At 28.0% G+C, this 22,094-nt stretch overlaps 1 protein-coding gene across 1 annotated transcript; it reads left to right on the top strand.

The window, feature by feature from the left end:
* Window positions 1-4,384: 4,384 nt before the first annotated feature.
* LOC112289134 (AAA-ATPase At4g25835) lies at window positions 4,385-7,327 on the top strand. The gene is made up of 3 exons (XM_024534098.3): window positions 4,385-5,567; window positions 5,801-6,239; window positions 6,469-7,327. Exons 1-3 carry the CDS (start codon window positions 5,011-5,013, stop codon window positions 7,024-7,026), a joined length of 1,554 nt encoding a protein of 517 aa, XP_024389866.1. The 5' UTR covers window positions 4,385-5,010; the 3' UTR covers window positions 7,027-7,327.
* The last annotated feature ends 14,767 nt before the right edge of the window (window positions 7,328-22,094 follow it).

The raw sequence follows: 22,094 nt of genomic DNA, 5'->3' as shown, positions 1-22,094 counted from the left end.
GAAGCCACTAAAAATCTCTAGATATTAGCTTCAAAGTCTTGTTGTATCAAAAATGTCTGATTCTTGAAAAGTCATAATGAGCTTAAAGAACACGTAATCATGTTTTGCCTTTTAGAATGTATAATCATCCCTCAAAGTATAGTAGATTATTCTTAAATTCAAACTTAAAAGTATCATGAGATCTAGAAAATCAATCTAAGTAATATTTATTATTATTATTTTTTTTTATCTTTGCATATAATCTTGCATCTCTAAATTTTTGTAATACATGACGAATAAGAAGTTTATATTCTTCCATATTTTAAGAGTAAATTAGAATGTTGTTTAAATAACATACAACAAAATCATCAAAAAACTCACAAAAAAAATCATTTATGAGATGTTGAAAAGTAGCCAATGCATTTGTAAGTCCTAAAGGCATTACAATATATTCAAAATATCCATACCTATTTTGAAAAGTAGTCTTTTACTTATCTCCTTCTTTAATATGGACTAGGTTGTATAATCCTTGTAGATTTATTTTTGTATAGATCTTTACTTGATTGAATTGGTCAAGAAGTCTTGAAATCAAAAATTGGGAATACCTATTCTTCATGGTGATCTTTTAAAATCCTCAATAGTCTATGTATATCTAAAAAGATCTATCTTTTTTTTTATAAATATGATAGGAGCTCTTATTGAAGATTTTAATTGACATATGAAGTTCTTAGCCAAATTCTTGTTAATGTATTCCTTTAGTGTGGCCAACTCATTTTGTAATAAGTTGTAGATTGGTTTAGATTGGTGATTGAACACCTTCTTGTAGATCAATTGAACAATTATAAGATTGAAGCTTTAGAAAATATCTATATTTGTTTTTCAAAAATATCTTAAGAATCTTGATATTGGCTAAAAATATTTCTTAACATCTTTCTACCATAAAAAATGGATGTGGCATATATAGCAAAAGATGGCATTTTTTCTTCTGCATGCATGAAAGGTCTTGCACTTACTAGTAAGAGTATGGATGTACTAAGCTTATATATTTTTACTTCACTATTAAAATTTTAGATTAAATTATAAAAAAAATCAAGGTTACTAGAAATCCAATCTATTTGAGGGTTATATTTTTTTAACTACAATAATCTTAAAATAATTAGATTGAAAGGAGATCTTATTAAATTAAATATTATTATACTATTATGATCTTTAATTATTATATCTAAAAGAATAGTCTCATGAATAACGTCTCTAAAAGTTAACAAACAACCATCTATGTCTTCTATATGTAGGAGTTTAATTTTCTTGATTAAAGATATTACTTATTTCTTGACAAAGTCTTCATCTATAAAAGAAGTTGAAGCTCTTAAATCTAATAATGCAAAGATTTTGTGATTTTTAGGTCTTAAATACATATCCATTGTAAAACAAGGTGAGGAAATTGATGAACGAATATAACCTTTATTAGGTATTGCACATGATTCCAACTGCATGATTTTTATTATAGTTGGAGAAATTTATTTTTTGATACATTGTCTTTTTTAGTAATCATGCTTTTTATTTTATAATTGCTTTGATTCTTTGAAGAATGTTGAATAATATGCTTAGCTTCTCCATAATACAAGAACAAACTTTCTTGATGATGTCAAGTCTTTTTTTTCTCAATGAAGGATTTAAAATATATTGTATCAATGTGCATTAGTTTTGACCTTAATAAATAAGTTTTTTAAAACTTGGAGGCTGCATTGTTACTTGGCTTGTTTTCCTTCAACCAAGTCTTTGTTCTTAATACCTTTCAAATAGTCAATTGTCACATGCAATCACTTAAGTAATAATTTTTTTTAAAGATTTTGCTTTTTGCATTGTCAATAACAAATCTTTGATGTTATTCTTCAATCCATATCAAAATTGATTGATGAAGGCTTTGTCATTCCAATCCATATCACAAGTGAGGTTTTTGAATTCAACAACATATATGATGGTTGATTGTAATCTTTGTTGTAAAGATAAGAACTTGGTTTCTACTACTCTAATATTAAATGAAAATTTCTACAAAAAAAAATAATCTACTTTCTTTAAGAAAAATATTGGTGTTAGAAAACTAAATAATTTGTTTAAAAGTGGATAATCTACAACCTTCAAAATACAATGTTAGAAGTAGGATAATCCACTCAATTTTATAATAAGTCAAAAACAATGAGTTAACACTCTTGTCAAACTATCAAGGACATGAAGCTTGAAAAAAGAAATCTTCAATATACTCTTGTGTCCTTCAAAAGAACTAAAAAGTCACTCAAAGATTATATAGTATTAAACTAGAATGGCTATTGCTAAAGACAAGAAGACTAAAAAGTCTTGAAACATAACTAAGGACTAGAAAGGCGTTGACAAGAGTGAAGAAGGCTTTACTCTTGCCTCTACATATATTCTTAACTAGAAGCTATGTGGTGATGTCCTATAGGACTTTGAAAATGTGTTGACTTTACAAGACATGTATTTTAACTTGCAAGGTAAGTTTTCTATATATGCCCTATATAATTAATTTATTTTACAAGTTATCAATATGTGGTTAATTTGTTGACAAATTTTTTAATCTACTAATCAACTACAAATATATATAAAATCAAAGCAGCATCTAAAAAGCTTCTAGGAAGCTTTTTAAAAAATATTATGAAATAAATCTATTTTTATTTATTTCTATTTAATCATATAGATAAATATTAGAATAAATATAAATGTATCCATGACAAGCAACAATAGCAATCATATATTAGGGTGGTCTTTATGTCTTAGTATACAATACTATCAATAGTTAAGAGATTTTGTTAACTATCTTCAAAAAAAACAAAGATTAGAATAGGTGGCAAATATAATTTGTTGCATTTTGGACTTTTTTAACATATAATTATCTTTTCTTATAGAACTTAATTCTATAATAGAAAATAATATTATAGACATATGTAATTACTTAAATAAAAAGTATTGAGTAGAAAATAAATATAAGTAGATTTGATAATATCTTCTTGAAAAGCTTCTTAGAAGTTGTATAGAAGTGGATTTGACTTTATACACGTTTGTATTTGATTGATGGATTAAAAATTTGAATAATAAGTTGGTCACATATTGCACATCTTGGTGATTTTTCATATAAATTGGCCATGTAGCAGACATATAAGAAACTTGTCTTACAAGTTATACATGTGTCTTATAAGTTGGATATATATTACAGGTCCTATGGATTTTCTTCACATAGATTCAAATTAGATAGTATATAAGAGGTAAGAGTAAAGCCATTCCTACTCTTTTTAATGTCTTTCTTATTCTTAGTCTTGTTTTAAGAGTCTTTAGTCTTCTTAGTCTTGTTTCAAGAGTCTTTAGTCTTCTTATCTTTGATAATAGTCATTCTAATCTTAAAAATATACCATCTTTGAATAAATATGTATTCTTTTATAGTAACACAAGAGTATGTTAATCCTTTGGTTGTTTTTAATTTATGTCCTCGAAAAAATAATTGGTTCTTACTTAAGTTAATTATCTCTAATATACTTGCTATTTTTAATTCTTATTAAATTGGTTCTTATGTGTGTCAAGTATTTCAAATCTATATTTAATATTTGAGTTGTATTAGTTTAGATCTTTCTATTAGATTAGTTTTATTTTCTAATGACCTTTGATTAATTGGATTAATTAATATATATTAATGAAGTATAGATTTTTTAAAGATTCATCTTATCAAATTAAATACAATAAGATATTATATTTTAAAAATACAAGAAATAAATGAGCAACAAGAAATAATCTTGTATTATATAAATAAATAACCAAACATCTAAAATTATTATATAAAAAATAGTAAAAAATACGAATAAATAATTAGTAGAATCAAAATCCTAATACAATGTTATAAATGAAGAATTTGATCTAATCAAGTGAAATAAAATAATTTTATAGAAAAAAATTATTTACAAAAAATATTTATCCAAGAATTTTTATATATTGATTCTTGTGCATGATTTGAAAGTTAGAATTAAATCTTTTAAAGGTTTTGTTGATATTTATAAGTCTAATTAATAATATTTTAGTAAAAATCATTTACTTAAAAATACACTAATAAAAAATCTTTATATATATAAATATAGAGAGAATTGATCAAGAAAATTGCAACAATGTGTAGAAAGATAAAACTATTTTAGGACCTTGGTAGGGGAAATAGCCATTAGATAAACCACCAAAGTTTTCCATCCACAACACAAAACAAGATAGTCAAAGGTGTAAATAGTGTGCATCATTTGTCTGCAATTTTGACAAGACGGCTTCCAGGAAATAGAGGTTCGGGATATTGTGTGACTGGGCGAATTTCGTGTGCTTAAAAGACATCGCTTGACAGTGAAGGTAGTGGGACATTCTTGATAATTGCCGCTGCACGTTGATGAGGGGACGGCCCTCGAAGCACCGACATACTGCCGCTCTTGTTTAGCAATATACGACCAGTTGAGCCTCAGTGCTATCCTCAGTGCAGTCGTTTCAGTTGCGGCATATTTGGGACCGGAGCTGTGTGCCAATTAGCAGAAGGGGGAGGTAGCGAGGCTCTGTTTGCCTTGGAGAGAATTAGGCTTAGTTCATTGGTGGGTTAGTCACATCATTGCGGGTTATAAAGAATTTGGTAGGGGAACTTCGAGGCTGAATTTGAGAAATTTTGGAGAGGAATCACTTAATTCCGGTTGTTCCTCCTTCATAATTGAGCTGGTTGGAGACAGGCACACAAACGCGGCGAAATTGGTTTTGGGTTGGATCATTGCGCGGTGACATGTTTACATTTGAACATTATATCCAAGCCTTCCACTTTCGGAACAGAATTGATGGCCATGCTCTGCAATTTATTTTTTCATTGTCTCTACTTTTTTGATTGGATTACGACGACATTTGGAATCAAGGTGAATGTCCTTTAAATTGAACTTACAAGCAGCGGCCTAGAGATTCAGGACAGCAGGGTAGATTGGATTCTTCACAGGATTGGGTGCAAGTACAAAAATGCAAGGAGCAGGGTCGATGGAGTTTTGGACCTTCTGGGCAGCGATGCTGGGAGTGTTAGGCTTCTTCCGCAATATACTCTCGAAAGAGTATGGAAATACATTTGACTCTTGGTTACATCGTGCCATAACCTACTTCTCGCCTTACGCCTTCTTCGACATTCCGGAGTTCGAGGGCGCAGGTGGTAATGAAATTTATGAATTTGTACAGTCCTACTTGAGCTCCTCAACTGCTTCAGATGCTCAGCACGTAAACTTGTGCCGCCCGAAAAACGCTTCTCAGAATACCTTCTCACCCGCACCTCACGAAACTGTTGAAGATACTTTTATGGGCACGAAGGTGTGGTGGAGTCACTCTGTCAACCTTCTCCAGAGTACTCGCTTTAATTTTTCGGGCGTTCCGAACGATGAGAAGCGCAAGTACACCCTCAAGATTCGTAAGAAAGACAGGGACCGCTTGCTCGAGCCGTATGTACAGCATATAATGGACGCCGCCAAGTCGATCAAGGAGCGTTCTCGAGATCGCCTTCTCTACACCAACATCAAGGGCAGTAACTAGTGAGTTTTTCCATCAATCGGTACTCATGATTCATGTCTGGGAAGTCTCTGGACCTGCCGAATTCCATCACTGTCTTCATGATGTTGCGCTGCGAAGTGCTAATATTACGATTGCCAAAGTAGCCGTAGGGTTGAGGTTCATTTACTGGGTTTCATGTGATCTGCACTTGCAATTGTTGAAACCATACATGCTACATCTTATGTTGAGTTATAACGCAAGTTGTGACTTACAGTTTCAGGAAGAAATCGTGGGAAGCAGTACCATTCAAGCATCCCTCAACATTTGACACGCTCGCCATGGACCCAGAGTTGAAGGAGGACATCAAGAATGACCTTCTGGAGTTTACACAGGGAAAAGAATTCTACCAGCGAGCAGGGAAGCCATGGAAGAGAGGTTACCTCTTGTACGGGCCACCCGGAACCGGAAAATCCAGCATGATAGCAGCCATAGCTAATTTTTTGCAGTATGATATTTATGACATGGAATTGACAGAAGTCACCTCGAATTCTGAACTTCGACAGCTGTTGATTCAAACAACCAACCGCTCGGTTGTGGTCATCGAGGACATAGATTGTTCGGCAGATCTTGCAGAGCGAGCTAAGGCCCGCAAGGAGAGTGATAAAAAGAATCCCGAGACAGGATTAGGCCGAGGCAGATCTGATCAAGATGAGGTACCCCAACTTCAGTTATTGACCTATTGCCCTATTCAGCTTGTTGTATCAGTACTAGTCGCAAATGCTTGAATCAGGCACTAACATAAGTGTCGCAATCGACCTCGACTTACGCATCCTGTTGTGCTACGATGGCTCGCAACACAACTCCGCAACAGTTCCATTTGCAGACGGTCAACTATGCCATGCCACGAGGACCAAATGTTGAGACGTGCAATTTGATTTTCAGGGAAGCCGAGTGACGTTGTCAGGACTGCTAAACTTCACGGACGGGCTCTGGTCATGCTGCGGGAGCGAGCGCATCATCATCTTCACGACGAATCACGTTGAGAAGCTAGACAAGGCGTTGCTGCGTGCGGGCAGGATGGACAGACACATTCTCATGTCGTGGTGCGAGTACCCGGCATTCCGCACCCTGGCGGCCAACAACCTGGGGCTGGAGTGGCACGATCTTTTTCCGGAGATAGAGAACGCGATCGCAGGCAAGGCCATCTCACCAGCAGACGTGAGCGAGCTCCTGCTGAAGAAGAAGCGCAATCCCACGGCTGCATTGGAGGGTCTTCTGGAGGTGCTGGGCAAAGCCCCCTTAAGTGAGGAGAAACCAGTCATGAAGATCGACCTCGATGAGCTCCAGCTGACTGAAGCCATAGCCATCGACGACGATGCAGCAGATGAACCCACCTCTTCTGCTGATTCTAGTGCTGTCGAGTCCCGGATCGAACCATCTCATGCAAATGGTGAGCCTACACCTGCATCTGCGGCGACGGAGGATCCGAAAACTGAGTGATAACGTCGACTCAGTGTCGCAGTTCAATAGCGAATGCAGATTCTACAAATCTCGTGTTGTAGAGTTTGTTTTGAGTCTGTTTTATTTGTCATCGACTGAGATTAGTGATTTACATCATGTCCTTGAGAAAAGGTTTATTTTATTCTATTTTACTCTTTTAACCATGTTGAATACGAATGGTGAATCTGAATCGTTTCATAATTTGGCATCAACCAAAGTTTACTGTCAAAATCCATGAAGATGGAACCTTATTGTAATATGATAGAAAGTTTGAATTGAATACAAGTAAATATTATTAGTAGTCTTGATGTATTTCATCTATTGAGTTTTTTTTCTAATATAAGTATTGAGGTGAGTCATTCACAATGTACTTATTTATCTATTTATTTTAATTTTTGGTAGTATTTAAATTTTATTCATTATGTATATGTATCTATATATATTGGAAAGGATTAATCATCATGTTATGGATTTGAGTCTTGTACTTATTTCTTATTATAAATCTTAAGATCTAATAACCCCATAGTTTTTAATTTGTGTCTTATTAAATTTTGATGGCTCTATATGTATTCTTGAGGAAAATGTTATTAACTATCATAAAGTATTGATAGTATTAAACATTAAACATGCATATTTAGAAGCAATATAGATAACCTTTAATTTTTAGAGACACTAACTTAAAATTTTATTTTAAATTATTTGAAAATAAAATTTATGAAAATCTAGTAGTACTACATATTATAAAATCTCCAACCAGTTCTCTTTTTTTTTTTCTTTTTTTTTTTTTTCTTTTTTAATATAGTTTTGGAGTTATTTTATTTAAAAGAATAGTTAAGAGTTATCCAACTTAAAACTTTGTTAATGAAGATTTCTCATTCTTTTTGAGGAACTTCTTATGGTCTAGTTTTAGTAACATTTTAAATGAAAAGATTTCTTTTATACAAATGGATATGAAAATGTACAATCTGTAATGAAAATTCAGTTGCTTTATTGACTCAAAAATAATCATTCCAATGTTCAATTCCTTGATGTTTAAGTTTTAAATTTTAGATTGATTATATCCATAATGTTTTAAAAATTAGATATAATATTTAGATTGATTATTTCGTATATTAGATTTGAAATTTTACTTTCTTGAATAAGGTGTTATATATATATATATATATGAAATTAATATTTATTAAGGTTTAAAGTAGCTATAGTAATTGATTAAATTTTACTTGGAATTTTCTTGGAATTGTTTAGAATTTGATTATGATTGGTATGGGATTTAGGATTTGGTTAGGATTAAGGATTTCATTAGGATTTGACCAAGGATTTGGTTGAGACTCATTAAGGTTTTACTTAGGATTTGATGTAGGATTTGATTAGGATTTTCATTAGGATTAAGTTAAAGTTTGGTTAGAATTTTTTTAGAATTATTTAGAATTTTTATTTTTAATATTTATTTAGATTTTTTTATTATTTCTTTAAATTTTCTATTTATAGTATTTTCTTAAGATTATTATTATTTCTTTAAGGTTTCATTTTTAAATTTCTTTAAGATTTCTTTATTATATTTCTTTTGTATTAATTTATGACTTTATTACATTTTTTTTTTTGTAACTTTTTAAAAATTTACTTAGAGAGGTTAAAGATTAATTAGGATTATTAATGATTATTTAATATTTATTCAAGACTGTATTAGACTTCGTAGGATTGTTGTTGCATTTCTACTTACCTTCTATAACTAGGTGCCTAGTATATTCTTAAGCAAGAATACATATAATATAATAATGTGATGTAGCATTAAGTCTAAAATCTAGTTAATTTTATGTAGTTTAGTTTGATTTAATGGTTTTCTATTCATTTAGTTTTTTTTATTAATTGCCTTTATTAATATCAATTTATCACAGATATAAAATTTACCTATATTTATATTTAAATAAAAAAAATTAGGTAGAAGATAAATATAGGTAAATTTGATATTATAATGTGGAAAAGCATCTTAGGAGCTTTAGACACGTATTTGATTTTATACATATTTATATTTGATTGGTAGGTAAAAACTTAGTTAACAAATTAGCAATGTGTTGCTTATATGGATAGCTTGTGATATAAGCTAATAATAAGGCGTGCATATGGAAAACTTACCTTACAAGTTAAGACACGTGGCTTATAAATTGGACATGTGTTGAAAGTCCTATAGGACATTGCCACATAACTCTTAATTGATAGTATATATAGAAGCAAGAATGATGCCTTTTCACTCTTGTTGACTTTTTTAGCCTTTAGTCTTTTTTTAAGACTTTATAATCTCCTTATCTTTGGCAATAGCTATTAAGGTTTAATATTATACCATCTTTGAATGATTTTTTAATCTTTTCAAGTAACATAAGAGTATATTCAACTTTTAATTTTTTGAGATTCATGTCCTTGAAATTTTTACAAGAGTGCTAATTTGACATGCTTTTTCGTATTAGAAGTAAGTGAATTATCCTACTTCTCTTATTGTATTTTGAAGGTTTTAGACTATTTACCTTTAAACTCACTTTTAGTTTTTTTAACACTAATTATTTTCTTTAAAAAGTTTGGACTATCATTCTATGTCAAAACTTACATATGATATTAGAAGTTGTAAATTATCCTCTTTTAGTTTGAATTTTAGATTTGCTTGAATTATCTATATAAAAAAAAAAAAAAAAAAAAAAAAAAAAAATGTAGATGCTACTCTTGACAAAAGTAAATAGATTTAAAGATTTTTTAAGGAAATAATTTTCTACTTTAAATCCTATTCAAATTTATAAATATATTAGCATTATATTCCTCTTTTCCAACAAGTAAAACTAATTGCCTTCCAAATAACTTTGTTGCACTTAAATTAAGTACATCACAATACTCACCTCTTCTAAACGTGCATATATTCTAATATATTCTAAAGAATTAGACCACAACACCTCCATCATCAAAACTAAAGTCATTGTGAGCCATATCACTTTTGAACCGTTGATCAAAATATTAAGGCTTACAAGCCTCTAAATCTTCCATATAATTCATACCATCTTGTTGCTTAATGACTTTGATTTGCTTTTCTACAATCTTAGTCTTCAATAATATCTCATCCAACTCTTGAAGATAATAAGTTGCATTATCATATACTTCAACTACCACATAGGATCCAAATCATTACCATACAAACTTACGAAGAGTAGAGTATTAGTGTGTGAACTAAAATAAGCTTCTACTAGTTGGAAGGTTATTCTAGTTCACAACAAGTGAATTATCTACATGAATTTTAGAAGTTATAGATATTAATTAAATCTTAATCAAATCACTCTTTATTTTTCTTAAATAATCCAATCAATGAAGCCAAAAGTCTATTATCAACTTCCACTTACCAATAACAAATCACTTAACAATTTTTATAAAAAAAATAATTATTAATATTTTATTATTATTATTATTATTATTATTTTATTTATTTATTTTTTTTATTATCTTATTTTAAACTTTAAAATTAAATTCATCTATTGACAAAAATTCATCCTTGAATAATAATTCATCCAAATATAATATTTTAGCTACGTATAATATTTCATCTAAGTATAAAAATTCATCTAAATAATTTTCATGCAATTTAAAATTTTCTTTTCAACTTCAATTCTTTATCTAAATTAGCCTAATTCAATCCTAAATCTAATTTCATCCTTATATAATTTTCCATCTAATCTAAGTCATCTACTTTGAAAATATTATCTAGCAAATTGGATGGAGTCTTCTATGACCTGCTCCAATACTACCAAACTCCTTATGCAGATTGATAGCTCTTTTTCTAGAAGTATACATATAAGTCTTAGCCAACATTAAAATATCCTCAGTTATCAATGAAATTTGTAGTAGATTCTTGTAGTCTAACATCACTCTAATAAAATCTAGGCAAATCCCTCTAATTGGATGATCTCTTTGTTGTCATGAGACTCTGTCGAGGTACCACCTTCAAATCAAGGAATCAACTTGACATCCTCAAAAGAATGCAGAGGTCTATATTTATGACTCAATTTGTACCATTGCAATTACATATATTCTACAAATTTTGATAGGCTTTAGAACTTTGTTTCTATATTTTTAGAAAGTACATCAAATTTGTACTACTATAGATGTTAACCACAACAACCTTGTGTTTTTCATTGATACCTTTGAGCAAGGCCATGTTGTCGCAATAGAGAGAGTTTGCCTCAAGAAAGCGATGGGCTTCTGGCTGCCACTAAATGCTCAATCAAGTCTAAGATATAAAAGTACCAAGTTTATATATATAATATATTCCCTTTTAGGGCAATTACATCAAAACATAAGCCCAAGTACCAAGAAAACACCCAAATGTATGATAAAGTATCTTAAAACCTTATATATCCTTATGAGAAATATTTCTCAAACTTTGATAGCTCATATCTCACAATCGGAGTGTCCAAAAAACCTAAAATTTTACACGAAGTATTTATATACTTTCAAAAGCTACCACAAAAAAATTCAATTGCAAATTCGTTACAGATCTTGAGATATCACCAAAATCCTAACAGTAGCTTTAAACCCTAGCTTACATACACCCGCATGCTATTTTCTTCATATCTCACAAAATAAGTAGTCAAATACCATGAAACTTTGATCTATAGCTTTTTAACCTAATAAATCACACTTATAAAAATTTTGAGCCAAAAATTCGTCCAAAAAATTAAGATATGCCTCCAACCATTACTATCAACAAAATGACTCACTTACTGTCTTTGAATTACATATGTTGTCTTCAATGCCCTATAACTCCTTCATCTAGACTTGGAATTCGTCAAGCAATATATATATAGTGTAGCTAAGAAAGTTTTCTCTCCAATTCCAGTCACCGATCTTTCATTGCTCTCTATATGCATATGTTATGCTTCAAAGAGTGACAGTAGGTACAAATTTGACACCTTAACTTTGAACACCTATATCTCCTTTACAAAAAGTCGAAATCACACAAATTCTTCACCCAAATTATACCCAAAATCCTGAACTTGCTGATCTTAGCCTCTAAAGCTCAAATGAAATCGAAAGAAAAACCCTAATCCCTAATAAAGCCTCAGGCAACCTCATTGAAGTCCATTAGGCATGGCCTTCAACCAATAGGAATGAAGTTTTCTATTCCTTGCCTTCATTCAACCATACCTTGTTATCATCCTTTCCAATAAACCTCTTAATAGTTTAGACTTTTATCTTTAGACTCCAATCTTTTCTTAAGCTTTATATTAAATATCTAAATCCTACATAATATAAATACTATAATCAAAATAGATAAATCTCCAAATAAATTTTCTTATATCAAATCTCTTTAAATTTATTTATTAACCATTCTAATCTACATCAAGACTTACAAACATATTATATGTCTTAATTAATTTTTACATACTATAAGCAATCATAGTACAATAATATAATGTAAATACTAATACTATAAGCCATGATTTCAATTAGATACACCAAATGCTCCTCCTAATATTGTTAAGCTCTTCTACTTCTCATCTTTAGAGACCAAAATCTCATTCAAAACCTCATCAAGTTACAAAAAATGTACTATTTTAAAGATTCTAAATGATAAGGAGTACAAATTTAACACCGTAGACAACCAATTAATCCTGATTAATGAATGCTATCAAATAAAATACCACTTGGTCAAACAATGATGAGTTTTTAGTACAAGTGTAAGGCAATTCAAATTGTATGTCCTTGAAATCAGGCCAAAATCATGGCTGTTAATGATTAGTTCCAAAACAAAGAGGAAAAAAACTACTATAGAAAGAAAATTTGAATACAACCACTGCCACTTTGTTGTTGAACAAAGTAGGCAAAAACACTGCCTCCACCCAATACCATTGTAATTTCTTCAATGAACAAAATCTTTGTGAATACCACCAATTACTTGATTGAATAAGATCATACTGTATGAAAGAAATGAAGAGAGAGTTGATCTGCATTGCAGCACTTTTATAGCCACCACATCAAATTGAGTATGTACTTAATTGCCACTTGAATATCGCAAAATATTGTTGAGCTGCTACTAGATTATAATATCTAAAATAAATAATATAATTTAGTACTTCAATGAGACAAGGAATAATATTGGAGAGAGCTAATTGATGTACTAGTTGATGTTGCAACTAAGCAAAATCCCTCAACACCATTTGAAAATAGAAAAAAAGTAAGTAGAAGCTCAAATAGCTTTCTAGCCAATTGTATGAATGAAGGCCAATCTTGTCTACAACAATCACAATATTATTATATGGTAATATGATTATATGATAAAAAATAAATATATAGATGTTATTATAAAAGAGCCTAATAAAAAGATATAATAGAAAAATAAAGATAAATAATAGAAAGATAGTAAAAATTTAGTCTTAATATTGCATTTATAGAAGAAACTTCTATTTACTTTATAAGAGCATAAAAGCCTCAAATCAAAAAAAATAAAATAAGTAAATAATATAGATATCTTTAAGAAAGAATTGATAATAGGTATAAGCAAAAATTACCTCAAATTACTAAAAATTGATACCCAAAGAAGACTACTTGTGAACCTAAGTCGAAATTACAACTCAAGGTACAAAACTACACATCTACATTGATTCTAGGATTTTTTTGCAAATTAGAGAATGAAATTTGAAAGAAAAATTAAAGAAATATTTTTAAATATTTATTTCATGTCATTTGGATCAATATTGAGATTTTACAAGATTTTCAAATTTAGTAATGTACTTGGTAGATTTTGATTTAAAAAAATAAAAACAAGTTTATAAATTTTAAGATTTTGTGTATTTTGTAGCATATTTACAAATAAAAATTAAAAAATTTATTTTTTTACTTATTATGAGTGTATGTGAAAAAATTTAGGTCAATTAAGCAGTTAGATTGAAGCATATGACAATTTTTATAGATTGTGGTCTTAGAAATTAGGGATTCAGAGGAACAATGAGGATTTCTAAGATATTTGTCAATCTGCCACTTGGATTTAAATATAATTTTTCTTAAAAATAGCTAACTTGATTTTTAAAATATATAAAAAATTTGAAATGAATTGAATAATGAAATTAAAAGTTTGTAACAGAAGGCTTGTCTACTCTTATGCAAAGTTTTGGAATTATTGGCTATTTAGTACATATAATCTTCTTCAATTTTTTTGTACTTGTTGCTTATATAGTTTTTACAAGGTATACAAATTTTAAATCAAAATCAATAATTTCATCATTAATCATTGAATTTTTAATCTACTATAGGATCTAATAAGAGTTTATTTAAGATTTAGACTTTGATTAAGGATTGATTTAGGATCTAGGATTTAATTAGGATTTTTTTATAGATTTGATTAAGATTTGATTAGAATTTATCTAAGGTTTGATTAAAATTTTATTAAAATTTTATTAGAGAAAGTCTAATATTTAGGATTTTATTAGGATTTTAATCAAGATTTTAATTAGGATTAATTTAGGATTTGATTCAAAATCATTAAGATTTTAATTTGGATTAAAATAAAATTTGATTAGGAATTATTTGAGATTTATTTAGATTTTCTATTTTTCTTATTTATTAAGAATTTTATATTATTTTTAAAAAGTTTATATTTCTAATATTTCTTAAAGATTTTTGTTTTTTTTTTAAAGGTTTATTTTTATATTTCTTTAAGATCTTTTGTTATTTTTCTTTGAGATTAATTTATGACTTCTTTGTATTTCTTTTATAACTTCTTTTAAATTTATTTTGGATTGATTCAAGTTTGATTATGATTATTATGGATAGTTTAAAATTTATTTGAGACTCTATTAGACCTAATAGGATTGTTGTTATATTTCTACTTAATTTCTATAGTTTATTGGCCAATATATTCTCAAGTAAGAATACAATTATCAACAAAGAAATTAACAACAAAGAAATTGTAGAATTCTTGGACAACCTCTCGTCTTCCTCATCATTTTTTTTATTTTTTTATTTTTTTTCCTTCTCTTTTTCCTTCTCTTCTTCTTTCTTGTCTTTTCTTTCTTTTTATCTTTTCTTTCTTTTGATTTTTTTTTAATTTATTATTTTTTTTATTTATTATATTATTATTATATATATTTATATTTATATATTATCTATTTTTTTAATTACTAATATTTTTTTCTTTTGATAATAATAATTACTTTTGTTGGGCTTTCATCTTATGTTTGCTATAAAAAATATATTTATTATGGAAATTTCTCTCAATAAATTCTATCTTAAGTTGCATATCTATTTTTAGCAATCTTTTTCTCTATTCTTTTAAGAATTCTTCTACTAATTCATAAAATTTGTAATTTAAAGCATAATAAGTATTTTTTTAATATTAAATATTCAAGTGAGTTGATTTAGTGACTTATGCGTGGCAACCATCTAAGATAACTCAAAGAGGTAAAGAATCCAAAACTCTTGCTCCATAGGTAGGTCATTATATAAAATTAGTCTCTCTAGTTATAATATCCTATCAAAAGTAGAAAAAATAGTACTAAAGAAACAAAATAAAATGCTCATAAAAATATTATGGTTAGTATCAATTGCACTCCTATCATCTAATACTATTTCTCTTGACATAGAAAGACTACTGAAAAAAAATAGTTTTCTTATGAACTTAGGTAAAATAATTTATGGCATAAAAGTGAATTATCAAATCAATTCACTAATTTTTTTAGGACAAAAAGATTTATTTAGAGTGCCAAAATTACAATACATGATGAGTAGTATAGAAATTCTTATATAAATAGAGAATTAGAATATTAATTGTGAAAATAGAGTCTGAGTAAGTCTTGAAAGCAATTATCTTAGTTAGTTTATTACTTTACTTATTTTTTAATATTAAAGATTATTTATTAACATCAATATCTATAGTGGCCTTTTATCTATATTTATTACTTATAAAAAAGTATAAATTTTAGTTAATAGTTAAAAAAAATATAAAAAAGAACTTTATGTCTTTTTAATTATTGATATAAAAAATAAGATTTATAATTGATTTATATTAATTTTATTAATATAAAAAATCAATAAGATAGAAAAATATAGCATTAAATTTCTATTAAATTTCAAGACTTTGGTGAAAATAAGTTTTATCACTTTGGAAGCTATTATAAAGAAGTGGATCAACTTTTGAAGGTCATGAAAAGCTCTTAGGCTAATTGAATGTTTTTAAATACCACAATGAAGTCAAAAATGTAAAAATATTATTTTTACTAATAGTAAAAAAAAAGACGAGTAGTTAATATAGTCCTTATAGGAAGAAAGGTACACAAGTCCGACAAGAATTGTAGCACCTTAAATGTAGTTAAGAGGATAAGACTAAGGCCTCATAGCCTCTCTTAGACACCCTTATATACTACATGTGAGCCTAGGTGAAGCTTGAATCCCTATTCTATAAGCAAATTATCTAATTTAATAAAAATTACATAAATATTCAATTTTTGACGATTTTTGTTGTTGAAGAAGAAGCTTAGAAGTATCTAAGAGTTCGTCATCAAAGATAGAACTTGTCTTCAAGGTTTCATCACTCTTTTCCTTGTAATTTTCTAATTAAAGGCCTTTTCTAGTGGTTGAGAGAATTGACTACCTTCTCTATGCATCATATCTCATATTTTCATAAGAGAGAAAGAATTGTTTACTTGAATAAGCAATCCTTTATTTTATCCTTGTAATCTTTCTTGTGGGTGGCCTTTTTTTTAGTGGTAGAGGGATTTAAACTTCTCTATCCACCATATTTTTTTTCTTCATAGGTATAGAATATAAAGGATTCTTCAATGATAGATTAAAAAATTCATTCCATCAACAAAACAAGAAAAAAAAAAAGAGAAGAATAATTATTTAAGATACTATAATTTCAAGGTAAGTCTTCAATTAAGCAATTTGGTTGAATTTTAATTATTTTAACCTAATATCAATTGTGGATTGAAGAATAAGAAATAGAAGAAAAGAAGTGGTACTAAAAAGCTAAGAATTAAGTAAATTCCTTGGTTCTTATTAATTTATTTGAATTCCTTCAAATTTTAGCAAATACACATAAAAGCAAGGAATTAGAGCTAGAAATTGGAAGATAGAATCGAAGAAGAAGATGCAAAAGAAGTAAGCTTCTAAGCTATCTTGTAGATGTTGCTATAGAAAGATAAATAAAACTTGTAAAATCTTCTATCTTCAACTTTTAAAATTTTACCTAGACATTTAGCTTGGAATGAGTTAGAAAGAAGATATTCATTTTGGAAGTTCATTAACGAGTACCAAGTTGGCTAGAGATGCAATTAGATGAGTTCTTCTTCAATGTGGCATAAATATTTATAAAGAATAATTTTTGTACTATAAAATTGTGTTATTAACTATTATAATAGATAATTTATTAACAATCTTATTGTAAAAAGGTAAGAAAAAAACAAAGCTTGGGCTCTTTTCCATCCTTGATGGAATTTCTTTTTAAAATTAAAATTACTTAAGATCATTTCTACACAACAATAGTTTTGTATAGCAATTATAATTAGGAATAGCCTTGCTTGAGGTGATACTTAAGCGAGATTTTCTTCTTTAGTTGTTTCTATTTTTTTTTCCTTCTTTGTTAGAAGATAATTTAAGTGGATTGCATGTGGAACATCTAAAATATTTTAATTTGATTTTGTATAAATTGGCATGTTAAAATTATGAATTTAGGTGAATGTTATGTCCATAGTTGTATTAGATGTATTATTCTATTAGATCTAAAGAATCTAAATTAATCCCAACTATAAAAAATCCAAAGAAAGCCATTAAAAAATCCACTCCAAAATTTGAGGAATTAAGGACTAATTATTGGACAAATAAGACCTACCTACAATATTGGTGTATTGTGATTTGGCTACTATGTGAAAATAATGCATATAAATATTTAATATATAATTTACTATATAATGTGATAAAAGACACATTATTAGATTTTATTTAGTCACAATATAAGATTAGATTATTACTTAAAATAATTATTTTAAAAGGACTATTTTTAAATTTGATTTTATATTGATAATAGTTTTATATATTTAAAGCCACCTTTATTAGACATTGGTGACTCTTAAAATCTTATTTTATTTCTTTTATTTGATATTTAGGACAAATATTATGTAAATCTTATAAAAAAAAGAATTGGAAAATAATTTTGATAGAAAAAAGAATAATTAAGGCATCTATATGAATGAATGGAGATGGATGATGAAAATTTCCATTGCTATTGGCCAAAAGGCATGCCCAATGGGCTTCAAGGAAGTTGTTCGAGGCCTTATTAGGAATTAGGATTATTCTTTGGGGAGAATTTGAACTTACGAGACTACAATTAGAGAATTTAAGATTTTAGCTATGGTTTTGGTGAAAATTTTGTATGATTTGGAGTTTTTATGAAAAAGATATAGGCGCTCATAGTTAAGGTGTGAGTTTTGTATCTATTGTCATTCTTTTGAATATAACGTGTGCACATAGAATACAATGAAGGATTGACAAATAGAATTGAAGAGAGCACTTTTTTTACTACACTTTTTATATATTGCTTGATGAATTCAAGTTAATATTTACAATCTAAAGGCAGTAAGTAACTTGATTTACTAGTGGTTATATTTTGAGCCATATCTTGAGAATTTTGATAAGATTTTGGCTAAAAATTTCTAAAAACGTATATTATCATGTTAAAAAACTTTATATACAAATTTTGTAGCATTTGAAGTTTGGATTTTTGAAATATGGAAAAACTAGTATTTGAATGCTTCTAAATAAGGATTTTAAGCACCTATTAAGATTTCTAAGATGCTAGACAATCTGTAGTAGATTTATAATTTATTTTTTTAATAAAAAATCTTAAGGATAAATTCTACATTATTTAGAAGTTTGAAAAAAATTAAACAATTGGATCAAGAGATATGAATTTCTAAATTTTGAGGACGAAAAATCCTTTAAGGGAAGAAAAGAAAGTTTTGAAGGGATTTTTCTAAAATTTGGACATCTTATGCAAAGGTAAAGGAGGTTTTGGAAGTCAAGACTTTATATATATATATATATATATATATATATATTAAAGATGGAGATATGGAGCTATAGAAAAATTATGATATAAAGATGGATATTTGTAAGAAGATTATGGATTTTTTTTGAGCTTATGAAAAATCAAATTTATCAACAAAAATTTATTTATTATTTGATGTAGCAAAAGATGTTAGGAAATTTTTAGATGTTTTAGAAATCTTTATGTATAAAGCTTTTTAAATATAAAAAGATTTTATTAATAGAATATCTTTAGATATTATTATATTTCTTTGACCTTCATAATAAGAAAACATCACTTATTAGAACTTGCTCAATAAGTGAAAGCTAAATTTTCTAAATGTAGATATCTAATATATTCCAAGATAGAAAATCACACAATATAACAACATCACAAGACATATTTATAATCAATCTATTGAAACTAAATCCTAATTAGGTAATAAGAGAAGAAAGCTTGGACTTAGAATCTCTTAATTCCTTTATAAAAGTAAATCAAGAAGGAAAAGAATCAAGATCTAATTTTCCTTCAATGGATTGTAAAAAGGAAGCCTCTTCAAATCCTATACCTATAAATTCTTTAGTTGAATCAAAGAGGTTGCCAATTGTAATTCTAGAATAATTATAAGTAGCTTTCTTGCCTTAAAATCTTCAATCTTTAAAGGAACTAAAAATAATGATCCATACCTATATATTTAAGATTCATGGAACTTCTTATAATATACTTAAATATCAACCTAAGATATTATATAGTATGGTTTTTAAGTACAATAAGGAGAGAGCCTATGAATGGTATAGAAATAATTTCCTTCAAACCTTCAAAAATTGAGACACACTCATGAGAGCATTCTTAGAAAAATTTAAACTAAAAGTGTAGCAAAATAATGCTTTTATTGCTCTTTTTTCTTTAAGACAAGAGAAAGAAGAGAAAATTAATGTATATATTAGATAGTTTGAATTGGTAGTTACTAGGTTCATAGGAACCCTTCTCATAGATGATACTCTTATATATTATTTTATCTAAGGATTTAATAACAAAAGTATAATTAAAAAAATATTAAAGAATTAACTAAAAAATCTATAAGATACTTAGGACATAACATGGATTATTGAAGATATTGACAAGCAACAAAAATAGATGTGAAAAAAATAAGACCATAAAATTCTTAGTTTTGTCTCCATCTATGCAAAGAATATTAGAAGTACCTAAAAAAGATTCATAGATTGATTGATAATTATTTCTAATTAGTGAACTATTATCTTTTATCTTTAAAGGTTCGACTACCATTTAATCTTTTAAAATTTATATATTTAGAGGATAAAAATATATAGAAGGAAGAATTCAAAAATAAAGTCTTTTAAAGCTAAAAGGGGTTTTAAAACCAGCTTGCACAATAAATGTAAGCAATGCAAAAATAAATGATTTTATTAATTAAAATTCAAAGTTTCAACCAAGCCTCTCTATTCATAAAATCAAGTAGATATACTTTAGGATTATGATGCATTCAAAGTAGCCAATTAGGGCATATTAGTCAATTTTACTCCACTCTATAATCTTCTCAAGAAGATCTTCAACTACAATAATCTTATGTTTTCTTTCATAGAATCTAAATCAATATAGGATCTAATTCTCATCTACAAAGCTAAGATTATTCTAATCAAGGTTTTAAAAACCAATCAAGGCAAAGATAGAAAATACATCACCTTTGTAATAAAAGACATCTATTTGATAGTTATTGAATAAAAAATAGAATTATTTGTGGTAATTTTAGAAATAACCACTTCAAAGAGATATATAGACAATCTAATAAGGTAGTTTTTTTGAATTTTCTATAAAAAAATTATTAACAATAAGGGCAAGATAATCTAAAGAGGGTAAGAAATTCTAGTTTGGACAATACATTAAAACCATCTAATCTTTTCTATGATTATAATATCAATTGTTAGAATTAATATTTTCTATTGGATTTAAATACCAAAAAAAGATATATTCTTCTAAATTTGGATCAAAATCAATATGGCCAATAAAATCATAGCCATAATTTATAAAATAAGAGATATTTAGAAATACCAAAAAAAAAATAATCTATAATTTATAAGAGATTAATCTTTTTCTTTCCAAATTAATTATATCTTTCATAAAAAAGCTTCTCACAAGGAAAAAGAACTCCCTAATATGCTAGCCTTAGCAATTATAATAAGATCCAAGTATATTACTCTTTTTTCTCATATTTCACTTGAGAGTGAAAATAATTTAGAAGGGCTCTTTCTACTTTTCAGATTTAAATGAAGCCATAAAAGATACATTGATTAATATTAGGATTTCTAAATAATTACTTCATATTTTTGAACTTAGGTGTCACGGACATACATATTTATCCTGATAGTCATCTAATTAATAAAAATAGGTAGAAGTAACTCAAAGTAGATAAATATGATACTATCTTGTGAAAAGCTTCCTAAAAGCTTCATAGACGCTGCTTTGCTTTTATACATGTCTATAGGTGATCGATAGGTTGAAAACATGGCCAACAAAGAGGCCACATGTCAACATGTTGACCACTTGTAGTACAAGTTGGACATATGGCATACACCTAAGAAACTTGATTTGCAAATTAGACATATGTCATGCAAGTTGGACGCTATCGTATTATGTGTTGTCTTACTCAGGAATGCACCGGGCACCTAGTTGTGGAAGGTGAGATTATGTTTTACAAGTAGCCAAGAAATCCTAATAGGTTTTGCCCATACGAGAAGAATATAATCTGAATTTCAATTCAAAAGTGCTTAAAACACTCTTCTTAGTAGTCTTAACCATACATAAATCCCAATTACCTTATTACTTTCATATTTAAGTAATTTAGATTTTTCTTGTAAACCCCAATCCTAATTAGTGAGCTTTAACAAGCTATAACATCCAATCCAACCGTCCATTTGATGTGGAATTTTGCATGCAATTGTCAATGTAAGTCTTCTATAAGCTCGAGAATTTTCAGCCCAATCCAACTTATAGATTG

This window comes from Physcomitrium patens, chromosome 1 (genome assembly GCF_059467195.1).
Source record: "Physcomitrium patens ecotype Gransden chromosome 1, ASM5946719v1, whole genome shotgun sequence".
Taxonomy (NCBI): Eukaryota; Viridiplantae; Streptophyta; class Bryopsida; order Funariales; family Funariaceae; genus Physcomitrium; species Physcomitrium patens.
The sequence above is the reverse complement of the archived record's forward strand: the minus strand, read 5'-3'. Positions and strand labels throughout refer to the sequence as shown.

Excerpts from the sequence above, each read along its gene's own strand:
- LOC112289134 (XM_024534098.3), top strand. The coding sequence starts at position 5,011 with ATGCAAGGAGCAGGGTCGATGGAGTTTTGGACCTTCTGGGCAGCGATG. Across the intron at positions 5,568-5,800 it reads AACATCAAGGGCAGTAACTA|TTTCAGGAAGAAATCGTGGG; the intron begins GTGAGTTTTTCC and ends TGTGACTTACAG. Across the intron at positions 6,240-6,468 it reads GCAGATCTGATCAAGATGAG|GGAAGCCGAGTGACGTTGTC; the intron begins GTACCCCAACTT and ends TTTGATTTTCAG.